General features: G+C 39.4%; 2 protein-coding genes across 4 annotated transcripts; one reads left to right on the forward strand and one right to left on the reverse strand.

Moving 5' to 3' along the window:
• Positions 1-1337: 1337 nt before the first annotated feature.
• Positions 1338-6779, reverse strand: RPL24 (ribosomal protein L24). The gene is made up of 6 exons (XM_045001805.1): positions 6653-6779; positions 6461-6536; positions 5096-5206; positions 2795-2931; positions 2094-2157; positions 1338-1468 (listed from the first exon to the last, which is right to left on the reverse strand). The coding sequence occupies exons 1-6, from the start codon at positions 6655-6657 to the stop codon at positions 1388-1390; spliced, it is 474 nt and encodes a 157-aa protein (XP_044857740.1). The 5' UTR covers positions 6658-6779; the 3' UTR covers positions 1338-1387.
• CEP97 (centrosomal protein 97) lies at positions 6751-24506 on the forward strand. 3 transcript variants are annotated; one of them, XM_045001803.1, is made up of 11 exons: positions 6751-7051; positions 8922-9064; positions 11599-11757; positions 12214-12315; positions 13253-13366; positions 14451-14617; positions 15384-15548; positions 15869-16002; positions 16562-17342; positions 18873-18948; positions 19912-24506. In XM_045001803.1, the coding sequence occupies exons 1-11, from the start codon at positions 7000-7002 to the stop codon at positions 20635-20637; spliced, it is 2619 nt and encodes an 872-aa protein (XP_044857738.1). In that variant the 5' UTR covers positions 6751-6999; the 3' UTR covers positions 20638-24506. The 3 variants fall into 3 exon arrangements, with proteins under 3 accessions (XP_044857738.1, XP_044857736.1, XP_044857739.1); XM_045001801.1 differs by lacking the exon at positions 6751-7051 and adding an exon at positions 7463-7634; XM_045001804.1 differs by lacking the exon at positions 6751-7051 and adding an exon at positions 8407-8455.
• The last annotated feature ends 361 nt before the right edge of the window (positions 24507-24867 follow it).

Consider the following 24867-nt stretch of genomic DNA (forward strand, 5'->3'; position numbering starts at 1 on the left):
GAACCTTTAGCACATCTGGCACAAATATCTTCCGATGCCGGCTACAAAAGTGACATGCGAATGCCTGTTCTCACTTTCAGGTGACATTGTAAACAAGACATGGACAGCATTATCTCCTGCAACTTGTAACCAAACTTGTTTGTCTGAGCGATTGGCTGAAGTAGGACTGAGTGGATTTGTAAGACCTAAAGTTTTACATTGTTTTCTTTGAGTGCAGTTATTTTTTGTACATAATTCTACATTTTTAAGTAGAACTTTCATTATAAAGATACTTTTTTTACAGTGCAAATATTTGTAATAAAAAAATAAAGTGAGCACTGTACACTTTGTATTCTGTGTTGTAACTGAAATCAATATATTTGAAAATGTAGAAAACAACCAAAAATATTTAAATAAATGGTATTGTATTATTGTTTAATAGTGCAATTAATCACAATTAATCACTTGACAGCCCTATTTTAAACCCTAGACCAGGGGTTCTCAAGGTTCTTACATGTGGGGTCACAAGCTGTCAGCCTCCACCCCAAACCCTGCTTTGCCTCCAGCATTTATAATGGTGTTAAGTGTTTTTAAATTTATAAGGAGGGGTCACACTCAGAGGCTTGCTATGTGAAAGGGGTCATCAGTACAAAAGTTTGAGAACCACTGCCCTAGATCCTCCCTAAAGGTCTCCATTATGCCACTCACCTCACACCATTTAAGTGGGGTTTATACTTAGTGTGGCGCTATTTTGACCCTCCAGCAGGCAGTCTCTTGAAAGAAATCAGCTTTACTCATACCACTGCACAGTGCGGACATAGCGTCCTATTTCAAAATCTAGAGGACCCTGCTTGTACTGTAGGGCAGATCCCTCTAGCAACTGCAATCACCACCAACACAGAAAGCAAAGTATAATTTCTAAGGGTATGTCCACACAGCAAAGACAGACCCAGGGCTGGCCGTGCCAGCTCTCTCAGGCTCAGGAGGCTCCAGCTGCGGGGCTGTTTCATTGCCTCGCAGGGTCCTATTGCATGGGCTCCAGCCTGAGCCCAGATGTCTACATAGCAATGAAACAGCTCTGCAGTCCAAGTCAGCTGGCACGGGTCAGCGGGTTGTTGTGTAGATACATCCTAAAAGTGCCTCAGTGGAATCCTGTATGTTTAACAGTTACACCCTGAACTGAGCCAGTTACTACTGTATGTAATTGTGGTTACATTTGATCCTGTTGCCTTCCAATAGCTAGGGTACATTTTTGTACAGGGAGTGGGCATATTTTCATTACCTAGTCTGCCGAAGCAGACTTTATCACTCTTTAAATAAGCCCATATATTTAAACTAATAAAACACTGCACAAGTTATGAAAGTCAGTCAGATGTTTATTTAATGCAACCAACTACTGTTTGACAAGTTAGCGCTTTCCACCAACACGAGGAGCAGAAACTTTCACTGGCTTCATAATCTTTTGTTTAGGTGCAGCCTTTGTGGGAGCCTGTAAAGAGACATTAAACATGATTGAGGGGGATGAAATTTAGTTCTCCAAACAAATGTTTCCATTTTTGACTTTGAAAAGTTCTGCCAAATAATCATTTAATTAGGACATTTATGTCAAGTCTACTAGAGATAAGACACCAAAGAACTGACTGGCACTGCATAACATTGTCAACACTATATATATGCTGCATTACCATTACTCACTTCAGCATGGCATTATCACAGTTTAAGCTCAAGTATTCGTGCTGCTAATTACATGGAGGACAAAGTAGATGCAATTGTTTCCCAAAATAGGCATACATCAACACATTAATACACAGTCACTTATGGAGCTATTGAACTAATTATCTAACCAAAGTCTTCTCTCAGAGGCTGTTCACAACTGATAAAATACTGCTATCTTATCAGGATTGCAAGCATAAGATTACTTTCAGATATTGTTCACCCTGAATAACCTGTGTTGAGCTTTAACACAAAGCCAAGGCAATGTGGTTTTCGATATCACAGAATGCTGAAGCTCAGAATTCTGCTAAAGGAAACCCCAATATATAGGAAACTACCATATATGATCGTATTTCAGGATGCAATTAGACAGCATCTATTCATTGCCGAATGGAGGTTACCTTTGTTGTAGAGGGTGTAGACTTCTTGGTTGCCTGCTTAGCCTTCTTGGCTTCTTTGGCAGCCCTGTTAATTTATAGCAAGAACTATAATGAACAAATTAACAGCTATTTATTTCTCCCACTCACTCAGATCACTCCCTTTCTAAAGCGAAGCAAGTTCTATTAAAATAGGTAAAATAATTTAAAAGTCCCCAAGAGACTAAAAAACTTAAAATTAAGATATGTTGGCTCTTCTGTCTTCAGCCACATGAAGCATCCCAAAAGGTTCACCAAGGTCCTTAGATTAGTTATAGAACAAGACACTTGAGTATCATGACAAACTACAGTTCCCATGTCCTGAACTGTATTTCCTCAGTATTTCAGAAATTATTTCCTCACCCACCTCGTCTCTCTATATTTCCACACAAATTTTAATTAAATATTAGTGAAATGGCAAGTCTCATTTAGATACCCTGACATCATACCCAAGTACTGGGATAATGCTAAATTTTTAAAAGCTCCAACAATATTAACAAATTTTATGTGCTTTAGTATTTTACAGTCCCAAGCAATTAGTAGATAATCTCTCTAAGTTTGTTTTCAACAGCCTGCAGCATGCAAAGCACAGAGCTCTTCCACAGCTTAGGGATTCATAAAGGAAATCATAATCCATAATTTTGGAAATACTAAGGAGATTGCTGCAACTGACTAGAGATTCTCACCTAATGGCTTGTTCCCGCTGGGCCTTTCGCACTTCAGGCTTCTGATTTCTCTTGGCCATTATTTCAGCCAAAGATGCACCAGTGATAGCCCTCTGGAACTTGACTGCACGGCGTGTGCGCTTCTTTTGTATTTCTTCCTAAAATGGGAGAGGTTTAAAATAGATTAGTGCTACAAAAAATTAAACAAAACAAAAAACCCACAAGAGGCAATTAACAAAGTGATTGCTGTGAAGTCCAAATTTAATCGCCAGCTACCAAACAGTAGTATACAGAATTATTGTGGTACCTCAGATACTTCAAACAGGAAATTACTCTGTCTTGGCAAATATTGACTAATGGTAACGACTATCTCCACTTTATGTGCAGACAAATGAATCCAACAGTATAACAGTCACTGAATTCACAGACCATTACAAAGTATAGAAAATAGCTAGCTAAAATTTAAACTTTTTAATCAGAAATTCCTTATGACTGACTAGAAACAGAATGCCAATTAGCTATATCCAGCTTATTCATTCTAATGGTCATGGAATGACCTTCCAAACATAAGATGAATCTTTAAGAAACACTACAAAACCTTCCTCTTTGACAAAAGCTTTCCCTGCATAACCAGAGTATCAGCTACACTGCTCCTCCAGACTTCTTTCCAAAGTCCTACATTCAAGAAAAACTTTCTATAACTCCAAAAGGAAGAACAATCAGAGATGCTCTTGGACTCCACAAGGGACTTCAACACTGCCATCCTATTTTAAGTGGCAGATGCTCAGCTATCACAGTGAAGAACAGCTGTACAAAACCATAAAACAGTTTTGTTGTTCCTCCTTGCCTGACATTCAGTGAAAAAAATTGAAATAAAAAGTGTGTCTTATTACAGGTTAACTGGGGCCCCAGGCTATTGCCCTGCTTGCTGGCCCTGGCTTTTATATGCAGAAAAATAGTTGTGGCAGATGGACCAAGGACTTTTTCTTTTTTTAGCGGGGGGTTGGGGAGGGAGGGCGGGGGAAGGAGCCTCAGAAAGAAAGAGGTTGATAACCAAGGGTTCTCAAACTGGGGGTCACAAGGTTATGACTTGGGGGGTTGTGAGCTGTCAGCCTCCACCCTAAACCCCACTTCGCCTCCAGCATTTATACGTGTTATAAATTAAAACCACTTTTTTTTATATATTTAAGGGGGGGGTCGCACTCAGAGGCTTGCTATGTGAAAGGGGTCACCAGTACAAAAGTTTGAGAACCACTGTTGTAGACATACCCCAATCATAGTTCTCTGAGCCAATCAAACCAAATGCTAGACACCCTCCTAACTTACCAGGATTTTACAGAACACTTTCCATTATATGACTAAGATCTTTAAAAGCCCATGCACCTGGAACATAAATAAGGCCACTGGAAATACAAACAGAAGAAATGCCACACTGTAGCCCTGACTAATATACATTTGTATCTCCAAAAATTTCAACTTCACAGCCAAAATTTTCAGACAGATGGGAGCATTTCTGACACCAGCTGTTTGCAAAGGTAACATTTTACCTTTTCATGTTCTCTGTATGTATAAATATCCCCTGTCTGTGTGTTCCATTCTATGCATCCGAAGAAGTGAGCTGCAGCTCACAAAAGCTCATGCTAAAATAAATTTGTTCGTCTTTAAGGTGCCACAAGTACTCCTGTTCTTTTTGCGGATACAGACTAACACGGCTGCTACTCTGAAACCTACCATTTTAAAACTAGTTTACCATACCACCACAAGCAGTGCATTTATAAAACTTCACTTTTAGAAAAACAAAACAATCCATAGGTGGTGTTTGATTATTTTAACCAGCACCCCACTGTTTACAGATCAATTTTTAAGTCATGAACCATTAGTCAGTCCCTAGCCCAGCATGGCCCTGACTGAGGCCTCAAGGCACTACTGAAACATATATTAGTCGTTTGTGCCCAACAAACGGCCACCTTTCAAATGTGAGCCAACATAATACTATCTCCCCAAGACTGCAGCCATGGTGTCAGATTAACCAGTCTTCATTTTAACGTGCTTGTCATTAGCAAAGCCGTGAGTTTAAGCATTGGAACTACATGGAGATAGTGTTTGTGTGTGTGACAATGTCTTCACAGTCATGAGGGCCTGAAAAACGTCTTTACAAACATGAAGGTTTACATTCTACAGAACTCAATGGTTTAGGCTCCCTTCGATGTCCAGAGAAACCTTTCACTTACCTGCTTGTCAATGGCAGCTAGATTGGTTAGAAACCATTCTTCACTTTAAAGTTTAAAGCAGTGTTAGTCACAACACATGAAGTATACTTACAGACTGCCCTTTCTTGTGTTTGCGCCTGTACAGAACAGTCCAGTTGATCTGACGGGGGTTTCTCTTGGAAAGAAATGCAGACTCGCATTTTGCATTCAAAAACTGGAAAACCTGGTAAGTAGAACATATATTTTTAAGGCAACTTTGTTGCTAGTAAAATACCAACAACTACAATTATATTTTCTGTTAGGTATCCTTTCCACCTCACAGATGCATTAAGCCTTCAACTTTTTTTTTTTATATAAAGTACAGCCTCTAAGGAAAAATTCAAATACACGTACCACATCATATTTAAAGCATATTTTGAGATTAAAATAAACTAAGATAAACATTGTTAATAATATTCTTCTATGGACCGTAGCATCCTAGTGCAAATTAAGACTAATTTCTAGGTTTATGTTTGATAATCTGCATGCTAGTCTTTTCATGGCAAAAACAACAAGAAAATGCTATACAATATTTGAAAGTAAAGAAATTCAAACTCCAACTTATATCCCTGCTTCCATCTAACCATCTGGGTGACCAATGAAAACAAACATTAAACACAAATGTCAAGACTTCAGTCAATAGTTATACCATGTCTGACTACTCCACTAAGTACAAACAATTTTCCAGTGCACAGGAACTGGAAGCATGCAGTTCTTTGATAAAACTAATGATTAATGCTTGAATAGTGATCCCTGCCCATGCAATAAGGAATGCCTAACATTAAAATTTCACCAAAATCCCTCCTCTCATAATGTTCACATGCCAAGCTATGCTTTCAACAGTAGGCAAGCCGATGTGGTACCAGTTGTGTAGTACAATCTATGCTTTAAAAAAAAAAAAGCCATCCCCACCTGGGAGGGAGAGATAATGCCAAGATAAAAAAAGTCAGTACATTTAGGCCAATGTTTGCTATGAGGTTCACTACAGTACTACTCAAGGCAAGTCAAACCTTACTGGCTACAGGGGAACAAAAGAGCTGCTGTCTCCAAAGGAGGAGCATCTGTCTGAAGGTTAATCTTAGCGACCCAGCCACAGCGAACTCCATTCCCCTCAGCGTATTGGCCCTGGCAGCACCAAGGGGGGAAATTAACGTTCCTGGGATTCAAAACTTTCTACAGGGCCCAGTGATTTCAGGCCTGAGGCTTAAAGCCCCCCCCTTTCCCAGCCACGCGGGAGCTACACTTTGCCCTCCGAACCTCAGGCGCCCGCAGCCCGCCAGACCCCTGGCCAGGGCCGCCGGGGTGCCAGGCCCCAGCGCGCAGCCTCACCCCATAGGGGAGCCGGGGCCGCCCGTCGCTTCCATTCAGCAGCCAGGCGGGGTTCGAGCCCTGACAGCCCGGCTCAGCCGGTGCCGCGCCCCCGCCCCCGGCCCCTCACCTTGCCGTCCGTGCGGGCGTAGCGCCGGCCGTGACCCGGGTAGATCTTGTAGCCGCTGAAGCTGCACAGCTCGACCCTGCGGGGCGGGGGAGAAAGCAGAGCGGGTTAGCGCCGCGCGGGAGCCCGGCCCCGGGGGGGGCTCGGCCGGGAGGATGGGGCCGGATGGTCCCGCCGCCGGTCGGCGGCACTTACTTCATGATGGCGCCGGCAGCGCCGAGGAGTCCAGCGGGCGAGAGAAAGGGAGGCTCATGGGAAACCGCCTTCTATACCCGGCGCAGAGCACGCTGGGACGCGCGTGCCGCGCAGTGCGTCACGGGAGGAAGCGACCCGGTTTCACTCCGAGAGGGACTTCACCTTCCCCTCCCCCCTCTAAAAAAAAAAACCCTCATTTAAAAATGGCCGTTGGGGGCGACGCGGGGCCTCTGGTCCAGGGGGTTCGCAGCTAAAATACCCAGAAATTATTTTTTTTCCCGCGGCTTAAAGCGGCCAATCAGCGCGCGCGGCGCCCGGTTGCCTGGTGTCGTTAGCAAGCGGGAAGTATGGCGGCGGCGAGGAACGAGGCGGCTACGTTGGCTGTGGGAGCCAGGGAAGGTATCGGGGGCACTGGGGACCGGCCGGGTGGGTTACCGGGATCCTGGGGGATCTTGGTAGTGGGGCTCAGGAGTTCATTTCGTGGCTTTTTCTCCCACCGTTTATTAGGTTGTTCGCGCGGTGCATTATGGGATATGTAGTTTTTTTCCGCGGCACGGCCTGGCTGTTAGCTCAGGGAGTGGACTACAAATCCCAGAGGGCTGTGCGCTCTCAACTCAACACTGCTCGTGAAAGGGGCGCAGAGGGATCAGCTAAAGAGGGTGGGGGGCTGCAGTCGCTCGTGGAGCCCTCGGCTCCGAGCCGGTTAATGGGGGTGCAGCTGGGGTAGCGGGAGGGGGGCTGGGCGAGTCGATCCCTTCTCCATTCAAGACATGGGGGGTGGGGGTGTTACCTGTCCTTTTCTCCCTTCCGCTCCCCACAAAACAGTGAGACCATGAGACAATAGCACTGGTTGCTATCCTCCTTCCCGCTGCCAGGGTAGACCCTCGCCCAGTGGTGCTGAAATCACCCCACGAGATGTGGCTGGTTTTCGGGTGTAGGGGAGGCTTTGCTGCAAGTAAGCAGCTGACATCCAGGCCCACAGGTATATGTAAATAACAACAAACAGTTCCTAAAATAGCCTGTTCACTCTTGGGGGCTTTCCTTTGTGAGTGAAAGAGCTTAAACAGAAGTTGTTTTATTTAAAAAAAAAAAGTAGGCCTTATTGCAAAGATAACCTTATAAATAAGAAATATACCATGTTGTCCTCCTGAATTTCCAGACAGCTTTTATGTCTCTATTGCTACCGTAGCTTTTTTAGGTAGCATTGCCACTGCTGCTGTTCAGAATTCTGTGGACAACTGTGAACTTAATAAAAGTAATGTGCGGTTAACTCTGATTCCGTTTGGGAAAGCGACCAGCTAAAACATTCTAACCAGTCTAGTATACATGCTCCCAGTTTAGGGGGTGGGGAGTGGGGAAAACCTTTCCAGCAACAAATGGGAAGATTTCTCTATGTTGGTACTTAAGGGGAAGGAGTTTTTTCTTTTAAAAGGCTTAAGTTGGTGTAAATAGACAACCTTCCAGATAAAAAACAATGCAGTGTCATTTTCCTGAATATGCAGACAGCCCCAGTACTTATGCAGCTCATAGCTTTCCCAAGCAGCAGGAGAATGAAAATAAGACAACTCTGGTCTGTTTTCTTACTGCTATTCAGAGTAGTGTAATGAATCTCTTCGACTTCCTATTAATGGGATTGCTCGCTGAGAAAGAATTACAAGTCTTTGTTAGCTCCTATTCCCACTAAATATAGTGATCCTCTTTTTGCAGTATTTCTCTTATGACTATTACAACAAAAGTGATCAGATTTTTTGAAAGACAAGAGGTGAATTTAATTTTTCATTACCAGAATCGTGGTAAAAGATGGTAAGTAGATTTGGTGACCGGGATGGAAAATTTTCACAGCATTTTTTCAAGGCTGAAGCATTATAATCTTGTTTGTAGAGCCATTATATCTACCTGTCAGTCTGAGATACTTATATGGCACACATTACTTTATTATCACAATCTTGAATGTTTTACCTACCTCTGCATACCTGTGAGGTAAAGAATTATTGCTGCTTTAGAAGGGTAACTGAGACACATAGAACCTAAGTGACTTGCCGAAAGTCACACAGGAAAGTCTGTGGTGGAATATGGACTCCCAAGTCTCAAGGTAGTGTCCTAATCACTGGGTCATCCTTCTCATTCAGTCTGAAATATTCATTTGACATAGCCTCAGAGATGCAAATGATAGAATTCAGTTATTTCTCTCTCATCATGAATATGTCTGTTTATATTCCTTGCGAATTGGCAGTGGACGGGCTCATACTTTTTTCTCCCTTTCTCCAAGGTTCGGTAGTTAATTGGTCAGGTCAGGGGTTGCAAAAGTTGGATCCAACATTACCCTGTGATGCTGACATTCATACTCTAATTCTGGATAAAAATCAAATAATTAAACTGGAACACCTGGAGAAATGCAAGAACTTAATGCAGGTCAGTATTATATGATTCAAGTTGGTCATGAAATAACTTAACCGCACTGTGCTTGTTAAAATATTTCTCTCACAACAGTTAATTAAATGAGTTCTAAAAGTTCCTTTTTCATAGTAAACTGACTGCGCAACTTTCTATATTTCTGAATGGAAGAGGTGATAACTAAAAATTAGAGACTTTTTTCAGTGCAGGTCTGCAGCTGATAGTAGCACAAATTGTTTCCCTGGTTACCTATATAATTCAGAGAAAATTTACTTCGTTGTCTTAAAATATATATATATGCTGGTGCCTGGTACTCAGATATTGAGTGAACTCAGTTCCTAATTAAGTCAAAAGTAATCTTAATTCTGGTATTTCTTTACTTTTGAGTGCTTGAATCAACCATAATAAAGTTCTTTTAACATAGATTTTCCATGTGTAATAAATAAGTATGTATATAGCACATTCCATCCTTGGATTTCAGAGCTGTTTACAAAAAGAGTATATCATTATCCTTATTTTACATGTGGTGTAGCTGAGGTGCTAGGAGGTTAAGTGACTCAAAAGGTCACACACAATGGCACAGCTAGATGTAGATGCCTATCTCATGACTGTTAGTGCTATGCCCTGTCACCAGACCATGCAGTCGTCCTTTCATTTGCACGCTCTTAAACAGGACCCTTCTCAGTTTGTCCTATGGTTCATCTTTGTTGGTCCATTTTGTCAAAAAAACTTTTTATTGGTGCTTAAAAAGAAAAATACTTACCAGTAGTTATAAAAGCATGAAAATAAACAATTATAAATTCCAATATCACTTTTAGGGCAATCCATCTAATAGCCAGGCCTTTGCAACATAAAATGTAAGACCATAGTCGTAAGTGAGTTCTGTGCTAATGTATGTAAACTTCCAAGTTACAAAATATACAACTGCTAAAATGAATTGACTGGCAAATAACCCCTGGAATAGGATATAAAAATTTATTAACACAAGGAGAGGTGAAGAAAAAAATAAATGTAAAACAGGATAAAATACAAGAAGCAAAAGTGCTAACTGTAAAATTAAATGGTTTTAGATTCTGACACTAATGCCTTGAGGGAGGGATAGCTCAGTGGTTTGAACATTGGCCTGCTAAACCCAGGGTTGGTTGTGAGTTCAATCCTTGAGAGGGGCCACTTAGGGATCTGGGGTAAAAATCTGTCTGGGGATTGGTCCTGCTTTGAGCAGAGGGTTGGACTAGATGACCTCCTGAGGGCCCTTCCAACCCTGATATTCTATGAGTCACTTAGGCCCTGATTGTGCAAATACTAATGTTCATGCTTAACTTTAGTCCCAGGAGTCTGTTGAAATGAATAGGGCTATTCATGGTAGTAAAGTTAAACACGTGCATACATGTTTGTAGGATCAGCGCATTGGTCTCCACAGGACAACTCTAACAAGTCCAAGTCCATCATTAACTATCATTGGATGTGTCTCCAGCCAGACATGAATAACAGTCTTTTTGAGTCCCCTTATTAGCTTCTAGAGGAGAATCTAAACTAATATATAAAAGGAGTCTTTCAAGCCCAGTGCTCACAATATTGGCTTAGGATAACATTGTTTTAATTTGTGCTTTGACCATTTATGTAGGAATTTATCATTCCTAAAGCCCATACATTACATTTGGGATGGACTAGTATTTAGATTTATTATACCTGCGTGGAGCTACAAATGCACCATGAGTTCACACAAGCAAATTTGAATTCAGGCTAAAATTGTAGTTGAAAAACATTGTAGTTAATCCTTTTCACAGCTGAACCACTGGTCCTATTGTATCAGAGTAACTATAACTAAGACATTATCGGTTTTACTACTTGGTGTTGACATATCAAAAATATGTGCAGATGATGAGGTCAGTTTCTCATGGCGCTTCATATTAAAACATACCGGTATATTGGTATCAGTACATGGTAACTTCACCATGGTTAAAGGGCAGTATGGATTCAAGTTTTCTGTGAGTTCTTGATTGTAGGATTAACATTTGCCTAGGTCTTAACCCTTGATGACAAATTCTTAAAGTAGAAAGTGGCCATTATAAGTGGTCTGTATTTAAAACGTAATTAAAAATTACTCTCTTTCTGGAGATAAAAACTATTTTTTGACAGTTGTGTAAAATATTTTTTTATCCTCCGCTATGGTGAGGATGAGCAAGTAGATTTTGATCCTGGAATAGTACATTTTCATGGTGACTTTGCAAAGCTGATTTAAAATACTGATTACCAGTTGCTAAATTCATTCCAGGTTTTAGTTCCTTTGGTTTCAGCAGGTAATAGCCCAGGAGAATTTGTCCCAGTTTTTTGTATGAGATTTTAAAAGAGTTTGATGAAGAAAGAGTCGGTATGGTTCTGCAGTTTGTCTTGTCCACGTTATTCTTTGTGTGAAAATGGAAAATCTAGATTGATGGTATTTTTGTTGGACTGGATACTTAACTGTTAAATCAGAGCAAGGTCTCTGATAGGTTGTGTTGTTCATACATTTTGATAGTAAAAATAAAACATTTCTTATATTCAACCTACAGCTGTCAGTAGCCAACAACCGACTTGTAAGAATGATGGGTGTGGCAAAACTGACTCAGCTCCGAGTACTAAACTTGCCTCACAACAGTATTGGTTATGTGGAGGGGCTGAAGGATCTGGTGCACTTGGAATGGCTAAACCTGGCAGGAAATAACCTTAAGGTGAAATATTTATTCTTTGTAAGTTTTCTGAAATCCTGTAGTTCAGAATGTAGTGGGTAAATTGGAAAATACTGAAAAAAATCACTACATAGTCTGATTCTGTTCCCATTAAAGTGAATGGGAATTTAATGGGAGCAAAAATGGATCATTTGTGTCTTTCCAGTCTCTGAAGTGGAGAAAGGCAGTATTTGTGTAAGGGATCTCCTAGGAAAACTGACATAAATAACTGAATCTTAAAATATAAAGGGATTTGGGTAATCTTTTGAAATGCAGGTCATATACTAAACTTAATAGTCTTGTTTTTAATATAGTTATATTAATAATATAGTTTTGAAATAGTACAGTTTGTCTAGTCTCATTAGCTTCAGAAAAGATTGCAGAATGTTGATATCAACTTTCATTTAATAGAAAAAGAAAGTCTTAGAGTAACTTATATGATTATTTCTCTTGTTATAGACCATAGATCAGATCAATAGCTGCTCATCTCTTCAACATCTTGATTTGTCAGACAACAATATACCTCAAATAGGAGATCTCTCCAAGCTTTTGTCTCTAAAGGTAAATGCTTCCTAACCTTTCTGTCTTTGGAATATTCTTGCAAAAACCAGTTGTTATAGTAACTGTAAGTAGATAGTATTTTTTATTATCCAACACTTTTTAAAGCATTTTAATTAATCACCATAATTGCTGTACTACGGAGGTATGTAAAAAATTATTATCCCATTTTAAAGATGAGGATATGGAGGCAGAGAATTTGTGATTCACTTGTGATCCATCTGTAATTTTGTCCCAGGCCACATAGTGAATTGGTATGAGTGTAATGATGAGAACTTAAGTTCCTGGCTCCCAGTTTTCTTCTCAGGCTATGTCTACACTATCACGGTAAGTCGACTTATGCTATGCAACTCCAGCTATGTAAATAACGTAGCTGGAGTCGATGTACCTTAGGTTGAGTTACTGTGGGGTCTACACTAGGTGTCGTCGACTTACCTTACTCTTCTCGTCGGGGGTAGAGTACAGGGGTCGACTGGAGAGCGATCTGCAGTCAATTTGGCAGGTCTTTACTAGACTCGCTAAATTGACCGTCAGTGGATCAATCTCAGAGTGTCGATCCCCGCAGTAGTATAGACCTGCCCTCAGAATAAACTCCTCCTCCTCCTCTTCAGGAGAGGACAAAGCAATTTCTGCTACTCCTTTAGCATTGAACTAGCTGCATAGGAAAAAGATACATTTCCAAATGTAATTTTAAAAATATCGGTAGTTAGAAACTTTAAAACTATACATTTTATGAAGGGAAATTTTGCTTTTAAATATGAGGTTATTTCAAGGTATTACTATTTTCCCCGACTATAACAACCAATAATCTGTTTGCAAACACTGGCAAATCTTTACATTGTCATTTCACTGTGTGTGTGTTCTGCAGCTATCACTGTTCACAAAATGCATGTTTTGACAAAAAAAGCATGCATTTCATTACAATATTTTTGTTTCATAGACTCTGCTGCTGCATGGAAATATTATAATCTCACTTCGTATGGCACCTGTTTGCCTACCTCAGAGTCTGACTATTCTCTCTTTGGCAGAAAATGAAATCAGAGACTTAAATGAGGTAAGAAATGTGGAATATTTATCCTCAAATTTTTACTTACAGTAAAAAAAGGATAGCTCTTTTGAGAGCAAAGCATCAAAAATGTAAGTAAAACCAGCTTTGCTTTCTCAAAATATGCTAGTCTACTGGGGTTTGTTTGTACTAATTTGTTTCTGTAGTAAAGAATCATGCAGTAAACAACTACACAAACCAGCTAATACTCTGGTTTGGATGTTTTCCTTAAAACCAAAAAGAAATGTGTGGGGATGGAAGTTTTAACTTTCAGCTGTCATTTTTCCCCTTCCTTGTTTAATTGCTCAAAGATACCCAAAGTCTAGTCCAAGGGCCAGATGTTGCCTACAAATTGATAAAATACATCTCCTGGCTTTCCTTCCTGTATCTGCAGAGTGAGAACAAATCTGATCAGTTGCTGACTTTGACAGCGAGAAATCCAACAAACAATTTCTGTTCTCAAAGGATAGGTTTGAAGTGCACACCCTGGACTCAAACTTCCCTAAAGTTTGTATTCGTAGTTTTGGTTTGGGCCCATTTCTGTTTCTCTGCCATGCAACAGATGGCAAATATTCTGGCTATAGTTGTTTATTATTATTATTTGTTTATTATTTTATTTTAAAATAAGTAGTTGCTCCTGCCAAGTTGTCAGAGTAGCCTTCGTGTTGGAGGGACCCATTAATTTGGTCAGATGTACATTCCTCCGTCCTTTTCCTTAGAATCACATGGTCCCAGTCCATCTTTTCTACTGATTGTCTTACCACTGTCAGGCCATTCTTCTCTCCTGTGCTGATACGGAATAACACAAATATCTAATCATGCCATACATACCCAGGCACTGAAAGGAAGTGATTCTTTCCAAAGGCCATGGGGGTTGCTGTGTTACAGGAAAGTGGATGGTTAGATGGCAGTGGTGTTCACAGTATTGTTAATACTTCTTTCTTTTTTTTGAAGTAGTGTATGTGTTGCAAGCAAAAGTCATCACATCTATAATGCTGGTACTCTGCCCAAGATAGCTAACCAATGGAAATACATTCCGTTTTCTAAACATGGAGTAGTTCTCTTCTGTCAACAAAGACATCCTTTGTTTCAGATTTCTTTCTTGGCTTCCTTTCCTGAATTGGAGCAGTTGTCAATTATGAACAACCCTTGTGTGATGGCCACACCTTCTATTCCTGGATTTGACTATCGGCCATATATTGTCAGCTGGTGTCTGAATCTTAAAGTTCTGGATGGATATGTGATTTCTCAGAAAGAGAGGTGAAATAATTTTTTTAATTGATCTTTTTAAATTGGTTAATATGTTTGAATAAAGTGAAGTAGTATTTTATTGTTGTGTGAGTGGAAATGTATCTCCAGATCAACTGCACTTATCCATTCTGTCTTTGTTTGTTTGCTACTATATGTTTCAGTGTAGAGGAAAAAATACTCAGTCTCTGCTTGTCATGATTCATTTCATTGTGAATAGATAGTGCACAAAATACAAGCTGTTCTGGACATGGTATGTTTCTACTTAGTATATTGCTGCTCCCTGACTGGATGAGCATAACTCTTATAAGGTTTACAGTGTGAATACTCACAATTTAAAATTCACTGTGTACTTTCTGTGAAGATTCTGCAATATATGCTTATAAAGTTTGTTTCAGTGAACCTTTCTGCTAATAAACTCATTCATTCATATGTTTATAAAATACAAAAAGGGGCATGAACACAGGTGAAGCAAATTCATTAAAAAAATTGAACAGAGAATGGATGGTGAAGAGCATTGCCAGCCCACGGGCTAGAATATCAGTTGCAGAATAGATCTTCTGCTTCACAGCCCCTTTTTTTGAGGGATTCATCATCCCTCAGCTCCTCTGAAGATCCCAGTCTCTCTGGCCTTTGTGCAGGAGACCATGCTTTGCATTTATATAGCAAAGGCACACAGTAAAAGAAAAGTTACAAAGAGAGCTTAGCAATAAGAAAATGACTTGTATACAACTATGATTTTATGTCAAGACAATGACTGTGCATTTTCTCCCCTCAGTTTGAAAGCTGAATGGCTTTACAGTCAAGGTAAAGGACGATCATATCGACCTGGCCAGCACGTTCAGTTAGTCCAGTATCTGGCCACTGTTTGTCCTCTTACCTCTACATTTGGTCTCCAGACTGAAGAGGATGCCAAACTGGAAAAAATACTGAGTAAGCAGAGGTGAGAACATTTTAGCTTGATCTTTCGATGGCACTTAATAAGTGCTATTCTATTCAACTGAGGGATTTTAAGGATGACCTAATTAATTTTGACAATTTAGGACCAGGTCCTGGAAGCCCTAACTGTCGTAAGTAAGGTGGCTTCAGTGAAGCTTCTTGTATGCGTATGGATTTGTACAATTAGCCCCTTGTTTTAGAATGGTCTTAACCAATTGTTTTTTCCACTGGTAGCTGGTAGCTATAGTTCCCTTCTGCACCACTAGTTTAATTCTTATTTTAAAAGAGAGTTTTTAAAATTACTTGGATTTTGTTTCTGTTTAGGCTCCACCAGAAGCAGTTGATGTACCAAAGCCAAAATGAAGGGCTGCCTACATCCTCTACTCCCAACAAAGTGGTGCCTGCTACGTATGAACACAACAGTCCAACCCAAGGGCCCCAGATAATTCTTGAAAGTGGTAAGATCCAAATCTGCCACTGTGATCTAATCTGAGTTGGTGATGGGAGCTACAGTTCACTGTGGAAATGAACAAAATAGCTGTATGCACACAAATAATTTTGTGAAGGGAAAATTAGCAATGTAGTCCTACTCTGGAACAGATCCTTCAGATTTTTATTGTATTTGTTTGGATTGTTTTTAACTTAAGTAATACAGGTATTGGTATACTTTGTTTTCTATTACCACGTTCATCATCATAAGTAACTAATAATTAATTCTGTTATGTGCCTACTACTTTTTGACTGTTCAGGCTAGTTAGACATTTCTTCTTGAGAGGGACGATTTCTTACTGTTTTGGTATAGTATACAGCACCCTGGTATATAGTGGATTTCCTTGGGTGCTACTGCAATATCTATGTTAAATAATCATATGATTGCCATTGTTAGCCCTTCAGATCCTATTACTACTCAGTAAATACTTGGGTTGATTTAAATAAATAAATACCAGTCGATTTTAAATAAATAACTTTATATATTTAAACACTGTGTAGTCTAAATTTGGCTTTCCGTTCATCTAGAACCTGTTATCCAAAGGAATTCTTGGGTTGGGCCAGGCTCCAGTGATGACCATTCCTATGCAGTTAAGAATGTCTTTCCAGCTTCAGTGCAAGCTGAAAGAAGCTGTCGCAAGGAGCTGTACCTGGAGGACATACAGACTGATGAGGACAAACTGAACTGCAGCCTTCTGTCCTCCGAGTCTACTTTTATGCCAGTTGCTTCAGGACTGTCTCCAGTATCTCCCACTACAGAATTAAGGCTTCATGGAATCAATTTGAACCTAGAAGATGATGATAATACAGTGATTGTATTTGTGAAAGAGGTCAATAAAGATGAGGATGATAACAAGCAGGAAAAGACTTCTTGGGTTACAAAAGAGTTTTCCATCAAAGCAGCAGAAACTGTGGAAACTCAAGAGGAAGATAATGAGGATGGAATATTGCCTTCCCCTAGTCCAGCAACAGTCACTGCTAACCCAACTGCTAATATTAATGACTGTTTAGCACCTTCTGTTGACCAAGATCTGTGCAGCGACCTCAAGCCACCATTAACGGATGATGAACCATTAATTAAAAATCTTTATATTGACCAAACTATAGAGAAAGATTCTACTGATGCATCAGCTGCTGTTGACCAAGATGCTGAACTTCAAAGAATGAACAAAGCGGCCATCAAGCTTCAGGCCTGCTGGCGGGGATTCCACACCAGAAACTACCATCCCAGAGCCAAGGAAGTGCGTTATGAAATTCGGCTAAGCAGAATGCAAGAGCATATTGTTTTCTTAACTGATGAAATAAGAAAGTAAGTCGAAAGTCTTATTTTATGTTCTTATTCGCAAAATTGAATTAATGTAATCAGAACAGAAAAAATAACTTCTAATGCATTTCAGAATGAGTATAAATGTATCTTGTCTTATGGAACTATTTGTATGACTGTAACTCTGTGCACAGTAGCTCTTGGTATGCTAACATAGAACTACTATGATCACAGCAGGAGTCAGCTTTCTCTTCTGTCTCCTTTATCAGCATGTATGCAACTCCCCTCTCTTCACTATAGTTCTATCTGCACGTGTTTAGTTAAAGGGAAATTTTCTCTCTTCTTCATCCTCACACTCTCAGGGCAATAGACTGTAATATATAAGCAAAATAAGATATTCTCTTAGAATTCAGCGAGAGCATGAATGGTTCTGAATGTGAAAGGTTGCATTCCAGGATCCTTGCTGAGATCACAGTAAATCGGTGTTGGGGGTATTTGGTTTTTTCATTTTTAATATGAGGGTCTTCTCTGAAAAGTGACTGTAACAAGGCATCATAGGAGTCTACATTTGTATGAGTTCATCTCAAAGTTGCTCAGTTTACAAGATTATTTTCTGTCAGCCCTGTAAACTGAACCTGGGATCTGAGTGAGGCTCTAGGATCATTCCATCTCATCACAAGTAATAAAGGTTCTGTGAGTCAAATTAAGCCCTCAGTGACACCTGTGAAATCCCATTGCTTTTGGATGATGCCTTTGGTTACATATGTGTAATCCATTAACCTATGGTTGGCTTTGAACAGGTGCATGCAGAACCTTTATTACTGATGTTGATGCACGAAAAGGGAAACATCTTAGCTTGGCTCTTGGAGCTCAGTTTGAGTAAGGGGGCTAGAAAAGCATTGACTAAAGTGAGCAAATTTTATACAGAACTAATGAGACACAATAAAATAGAACCTCATAATGCCACTTTCATAGTGTTACTTTACAGAAGAGAACCACACTTCACAGTCGTTTGTTTGTAATTACCCATATCTTAAAGCTGATGGGAAGCAAAATTGACCTTGCCTGGCCTGGTGGATCCCTTACAAGAAAGTTGTCGGCTAATAGCTGTATTGTCTGTCACTAGCAGTTTGAAAATGTGTGTAAATACCCACAGTGGGTTTCACTTTTTTCCATGATTGACCAAAGTGATGGATGTATCTGTGAAAAGAGTTCCACAGAAGGAAGTGAGAGCTCTCTGATGGGGAGTTCTATAGAAACAGGTAAACAGGTAAAACAGCATGAGGCCCCTATGACCTTCAGATACAGAGGATGTTCAGTGACCATGGAGAATGGAGTACGAAAAGCTTTAATAGTGAGCAGGATAGTAGTTTTCTCCAACAGTATTTGAAGTCTGTTCAACAGCTAAAAGATGCTGATAAGTCAAGTTGCAATATTTAAATGTTTGCTCTGTAGTATCTTTCAAGAATAGCCTCATATAAAATTATGCTTTTATACAAATGTACTGGTATTGTCAACCAAAAAAACAACTGCTTTATATCAATATTTAAAACGAAGTATCTTGGGTGTATGTAGATTAAAAAAAGAAAGAGAAGAAGAGAAGATTCAAAAACTTGTACAAGAGGAGGCTGTCAGATACCTTTGGAACCAGGTAAGCCTCTTTCTTTCTTTCTTTCTTTCTTTCTTTCTTTCTTTCTTTCTTTCTCTCTTCGTCTCTCATTTTCCTATTTATAGGTTAATTTAAAAAGTATGCTTCTAAATACATATTCTTTTTAAGTATGCAAAGTGTTGCTTATCCTTGCAAAACTGACCTTGCACGCTAGATGCATTACGGGAAGGTTATCTGCTAATTAGCTATAATGCCCGACATTAGCACTCTAGAAAAAGTATGCAGAACCATCTGCAAAATTAGAAACTTAAATATGTTTTAATAACTAAAAATAAAATCAGTTTGGAATAAAAGTAAGGAGAAAATACAGGAGAAGGTAAATGAGTCAAGTGGGAGCAAATAGGAAGCAAAACTGACTTGGCATGGTGGATCACTTACTAGAAAGTTCTGTTAATGGCTATATTGTCTGCCACTAGGCAGTTTGAAAATGTATGTAGAAACCCACAGTGGGTTTAATGAAAGAATAACTGACTATTGCCACAGTATTCTCTGAATGACTTGAGAAGATTATGAAACCATACTAGTTCTGAAGGCTACACGTTGTTCTTTAACTAAATTCTAAAGCTAAAAGGTTGATGCTACATCTTGTAGGTGGACCTCTTTCAAAGAGTTGAGTACTTCTGTAGTTGTAGTACCAAGATAGTGAAACCTTTATATTCTTTTAAAAATGTGTTGTCCCTTCTTAAAATTTTCCTCAATGATTTGGTTTTGTTTCTTTTTTTTTCCCCTTTCCCTTTTCTTGCCTCCCCTTTTCCTCCCCTCCTCTATTTAACAGTGGGAAATGAATCTTTCCCTTCTTTGAGGCAAAGCACACTTACTTTTTATGCAGTCCTTGTATCTTACATTGAATATTAGATTAACCTTCCAATTTACAAAACATTCCTAAAAAATAAAATGCCTTTATTTCCCTTATTTAATCATGATTTTTTTTTCTATGGTTTACAGGTTAGATCCCTTCAGCAGTGGCAACTTTCAGTGAACCAAAATCTTAGCACTTGGCAGCATGGTGTTTCTGCATCAAGTATTTTGTGTCCATCCAAACTATCTGTCCAGTCATCCGGGCTCAATCAAGAAACCTCTCCTGTTGGTAGTTCTAGCTGGTTGGCTTCAGCTACTGAAGCTCTTCATGAGAAAACTTTACCTGAGTTCCCAGACTCTGGCTTTCACTCCTCCATAACTGACCAAACTCACGTTAATGACTCTCGTGGCTCTGAAAAGAGTTCCACAGAAGGAAGTGAGAGCTCTCTGATTGGGAATTCTATAGAAACAGTCAAACAGTGTGGCGATCCTGTCTCAGAATGTATTTCAGATACAGAGGATGTCCAGGTAGACCATGAGGAATGGAGTAAAGCGAGCTCAAATAGTGAGCAGGACAGTAGTCTTCTCCAACAATACTTAATGTCAGTTCAGCAGCTAGAAGAGGCTGATGACAGGACAAGTTGCAGTGATGGGACAGAAAGGAGTGGGCCACAGACAGCTGCATCAGCAGAAAAACTGTATTCTTTGTCTGATGCTGTTTCTATAAATGTATCTCAAGACGTACCTTCACCTGCACAAAATGAAATTAAACAGACACCAGAAAGTTGCAAATTGAATTCAGGAGTAGTGGAGGGGAAGCAAACAGAATGTGATGCTTCATTTCAGGTGTTGCATGTTGGCATAGCTGTGTAATAGGCTTAGCTCCATGGAAAATTAGAGAATACAGTTAACTTTTTTTTTTGCCATTTATACAGAATTTGTATTCTTTTCATATATTCTATTCTGGATTCATAGACCCATGTTACCAGAAAGACTTAACTTTTAATAACATCTTGCTAAATCTTCTAATTGAATGTTGATGCTAACTATGCTAAACTGAAATGAGCAAAGTTCTCTTTGGTGGACATTACGCACTTTATTTCTTAATGACTCTTGTATCTTAACTGGTTTTCATAAAATATAATTCAAAGGATTATGATTTTTTCCTATTGGCTCAATTCAGCTAAAGTAGATGAGTTTTAGTAAGTTTTTATTTTTCCTAAAAGTCAGAGCTTGAGTTCATGTTCTGTAAAAAATAAGGAAACAGCATGGGGAAAGATAGAAATAGTCTTCATTCTTCCTCTATCTGTGCATGTATGGTATAAACTGACAGGAAAAAGGACAACAGAAATCACTTAATAGAGTTTCTGTGGACCCAAACTTGAGTATCTGTCAAGATTTTCAAAAGTAAGCGCTCTAAAACTAGAATCCTAAGTTACTGACAGGACAAGTTGCAAGTGATGGGGCTGTAGGCCAGAGACAGCTGCATCAGCAGAAAAACAAGATTCTTTTATGTCTTCTTTTTTTAAGACAATTGAAGCTCCTGAGTTCTCTGCACCTTTGAAAATAGGCCATTTATTTAGAAGCCTAAGTATGGACTTAGAGTCAAACTTTAAGGATGCATTTTTAAAACAAGTCTTGACCCTTGTCTCCCGTACGGCCCAATCGTGCTGTCCTTTCTCAGGTAAGACTCATGCTAGAGTCAGTGGCAGTATTTCATGAGCAAGGGCTCCAAAAGGACCTAGTGACATAAGCATATACAGTGTCCCTCTCTGCCAAGTGAACCACAGCAATGTGTGTAGGAACAAGATGAAAACATAGTTCTGGAGGGAGCCATACTGGTGTGGTTAAAGTGGGAGGCCTGATGACCTAATTAGAAGTACTGAACCTCCACAAGGATGGCCCTGTTATCTGCTGGTATCTCCAGTGTAAATATTAGGAGGAAATTCCATGAGTTGAAACTGTTTTCTGCCCCTGTGTTGTTTTTTTTCCCATGTAAAGGAGCATTAAACATTTGACACTAATTGGTTTTAAATATTAATTGTAAACCTGTGTGTGTCTGAATGTGCTGATTTAGTTTCGCTACACCTTCCTTTTAAACTCTGGGGAAGCAGTGACAGCAGATAAATTATAAATGGCAGTTAGGCATAATGCAAATCCCATTTTATCCTGTTATACCTCGTTCAGGGAAATAAAATAATCTTCAGTAAGACACAAAAGTAGTAATAGAAAATTATTGTGCCATGTAATCGAGAAAGGTCATCAGTAAAATAAAAAAAATCCGCAAATGCATTGTGAGGCAGAACCTCCAGTTCACTAGTATTGCATTTTGCAACATGAGAGATCGATGCTTTTTGAATGATTTGTGTGAATTTCTCTGAGGTCATTGCAACTAATCACGTGAACAAAGATAGTTTTCACAAGGTCAGCTATTGCTTCTTTAAATTTAGTGATTTTTCCAAACATGTCAAAATTTGTTAAATTCTGGAGATAATTATTTTTTAAAAGCCTTGATTCCCGGTCCCTATTAGGTCCTGAGGATGGAATTCACCCCTGTGCAGACAGCTGGCAGAAGGCCAGTGAACCACTTGAGTCCCCAAAATAGAGCTGAAGTGGAACTCAGGTAGTGTATGGGCCTTTTACCAGCACTGTGCACAGGCATGAAGTTCACCTTGAAAGAATAAAGCTTATCTTTATATATAGTACAATCTTCTTTTTTTTTTTTTTTCCCCAAAAGTCATAGAGGATGTTATATAAGTATTGGGTAATCCGGGAATTCTTGTTGTAATTAAGAAGCTAGGGCACTTAACTCTATTTTGAATAATGAGAATAATTAGATAATTGAGGTTGAAGTATATTAAATATACATCTTGCCACCTCATGCTAGTTAAAACATATCTGTAGCGTAATTGGGTTGGCATTTAGTTGATCTAAGGAGGTGTGAGGTCTTTACTTCCATTGAAATCAATGGCTGTTGGGGAGCTCTGCATCTTTCAGGATCGGGCCCTTAGGGGGGTTGGTGATTTTGTATCAATCTGGTGCGGAACTCTCATGTCTCTCTTTAAAGGGACTTGGAGTGTACCATTAAGTGTGAGAAGATTTATCTGCTGTATATGAAACAGTTGCCAAATCTTGAAAGGAATCACTAAGTGGTGATTGGGTGGAAGTGACAAGTTCTCTCTCTAGTGACAGAATGTCAGTATAATAGATTGTATGTTGAAAAATAGTTAGAGCTCTCTTAATTTCTTTGGATAAGAACAGTATCAGTTATTGAAGACTTTTAATTTTGCTATTTTATATAAAAGTGCCTCATTTACTGCCAGGAACTAAGCTGAGAAGAGTCAACGTATGTTGTGTAAGTGCCAAAAGGTAATACCGCCGTAAAACTAATTTTCCATGGAAGCCATAAAAGTTCATAGTATTCCCTGTAGTAGTGGGACTTGCAAACACAAATGCATGAAGACTTTTATTTTACCCAATATCTCTATCAACTTTTACTTGTAACCTGTACATCCAACTCTCTATATAACATCCAAAAATCTTTCATTTTGTGAAGATATAGCAAAATATATACCAACTTATAATATTCAGCTGTATCTTGTTACTTTTTCAAAAGCTTTGAAGCAGAAAATATCTCTTCTGTTATTGTGCAGTATATCTTGCATGTGTAGAAAACAAATTGCCTAAATTTACCATATATAAACGTTTATATATATATATATATGAGAGAGAGATTTGGATTAATAGCTTTTGCAGGATTAAAAGTAACTAGTTGTACATAAGCAAAAAAGTATTGTGTTGAGCAGCATGAAATAAAAGGCTAAATAATACCATAAATATGGAAAGGAAAAGAGATAACGAAAGATAGAGCAGAAAAATAGCAAATAAAAACATGATGTATGCTAAAATAGGCTTATCTGAGCTCACATATTCTCAAATAAGCAATTTTTGTAGTGGTGTCATACTTTAATGTATGGCTCAATAATTACTTTTTCTTAGAGGGAATAAAATTTTAAAGAGTAATTCAGTCAGTTCTGGGATATGTGTACCTCCAGTCCTAGTTGTGGTCTGTGTTGTTTTGGTTTCCTTACACTATTTCTACATTTTTATAATTGAAGAAGGCAGTTTATTTTGATTTCCACTTCATGTAATAAGTGATAGACTGTGAATGTTCACAGAGTAGAATTTGGATAAATGGAATTGAAAGGTAATCTTAAAATGCAGACCATTAAAAAATCTATTTAGAGAACAATGGATTTATATATTAAGTAAACTCCTTCTTTGGAAAGAAAGTTGGGGTAATTCTCCATCGGAGAAGACAGATAGATCACCATTTCGGTTTTCTTGTATGAAACTTACGTAATGATTACTATAGTGCATTCCTCGGGTATCTAGAATTGTAATTGAAGTCAATGGGAGTTGTGAGTATATAAGGAATTTAGAATCTGTTGCTCTAGATACTTTGGTGGTGACTAATCTGTCCTCCACACCCTCCCTCCTCGCTTTATGCTGTTTGGTAAACAAAATGAATGAGTGCTCTAAGAGGGAGAGCTTTTCAAAAGCATGAAGCAGTGGTTAATACTGCTCCCATTCACTTCAAAGGAAGCAGAATTAGGCTTACACTCAGGGGTGGCTCTAGGCATTTTGCCACCCCAAGCACGGCAGGCAGGCTGCCTTCGGTGGCTTGCCTACAGGAGGTCCCCAGTCCCGTGAATTCGGCGGCAGCCTGCAGGAGGTCCGCCGAAGCCGCGGGACCAGCGGACCCTCCGCAGGCATGCTGCCGAAAGCAGCCTGCCTGCCGCCATCGCGGCGACCGGCAGAGCGCCCCCCGCGGCTTGCCGCCCCAAGCACGTGCTTGGGGTGCTGGTGCCTGGAGCCGCCCCTGCTTACACTGAGTGCTCTAGCAAATCCCATCTTTATAGAAATGCTTTTCCCACAGTGCAGGGAAAACATTAAAATTACAAATTTGGTTTGATCATTCTAAAACACAAGTATCACTGAACAAATGGTTGTGGAAGCCCTTGATAGGTTAATTGGTGCAAGTGTAACAACTTTTATAGATTTATTTCTAGGAGACCCCTAACATGCATGCTACACCTAATA

The sequence above is a fragment of the Mauremys mutica genome, chromosome 1, assembly GCF_020497125.1.
Source record: "Mauremys mutica isolate MM-2020 ecotype Southern chromosome 1, ASM2049712v1, whole genome shotgun sequence".
Taxonomy (NCBI): domain Eukaryota; kingdom Metazoa; phylum Chordata; order Testudines; family Geoemydidae; genus Mauremys; species Mauremys mutica.

Bases quoted from the DNA above. Each gene is read 5' to 3' on its own strand.
- RPL24 (XM_045001805.1), bottom strand. The intron at 2,932-5,095 runs GTAAGTATACTT...CTCCCATTTTAG, and splicing joins AACACAAGAAAGGGCAGTCT to GAAGAAATACAAAAGAAGCG. The intron at 1,469-2,093 runs GTAACCTCCATT...GTCTCTTTACAG, and splicing joins CTACACCCTCTACAACAAAG to GCTCCCACAAAGGCTGCACC.
- CEP97 (XM_045001801.1), top strand. From the start codon at position 7,568: ATGTGGCTGGTTTTCGGGTGTAGGGGAGGCTTTGCTGCAAGTAAGCAG. The intron at 13,367-14,450 runs GTAAGAAATGTG...CCTTTGTTTCAG, and splicing joins AAATCAGAGACTTAAATGAG to ATTTCTTTCTTGGCTTCCTT. The intron at 16,003-16,561 runs GTAAGATCCAAA...CCGTTCATCTAG, and splicing joins CCAGATAATTCTTGAAAGTG to AACCTGTTATCCAAAGGAAT.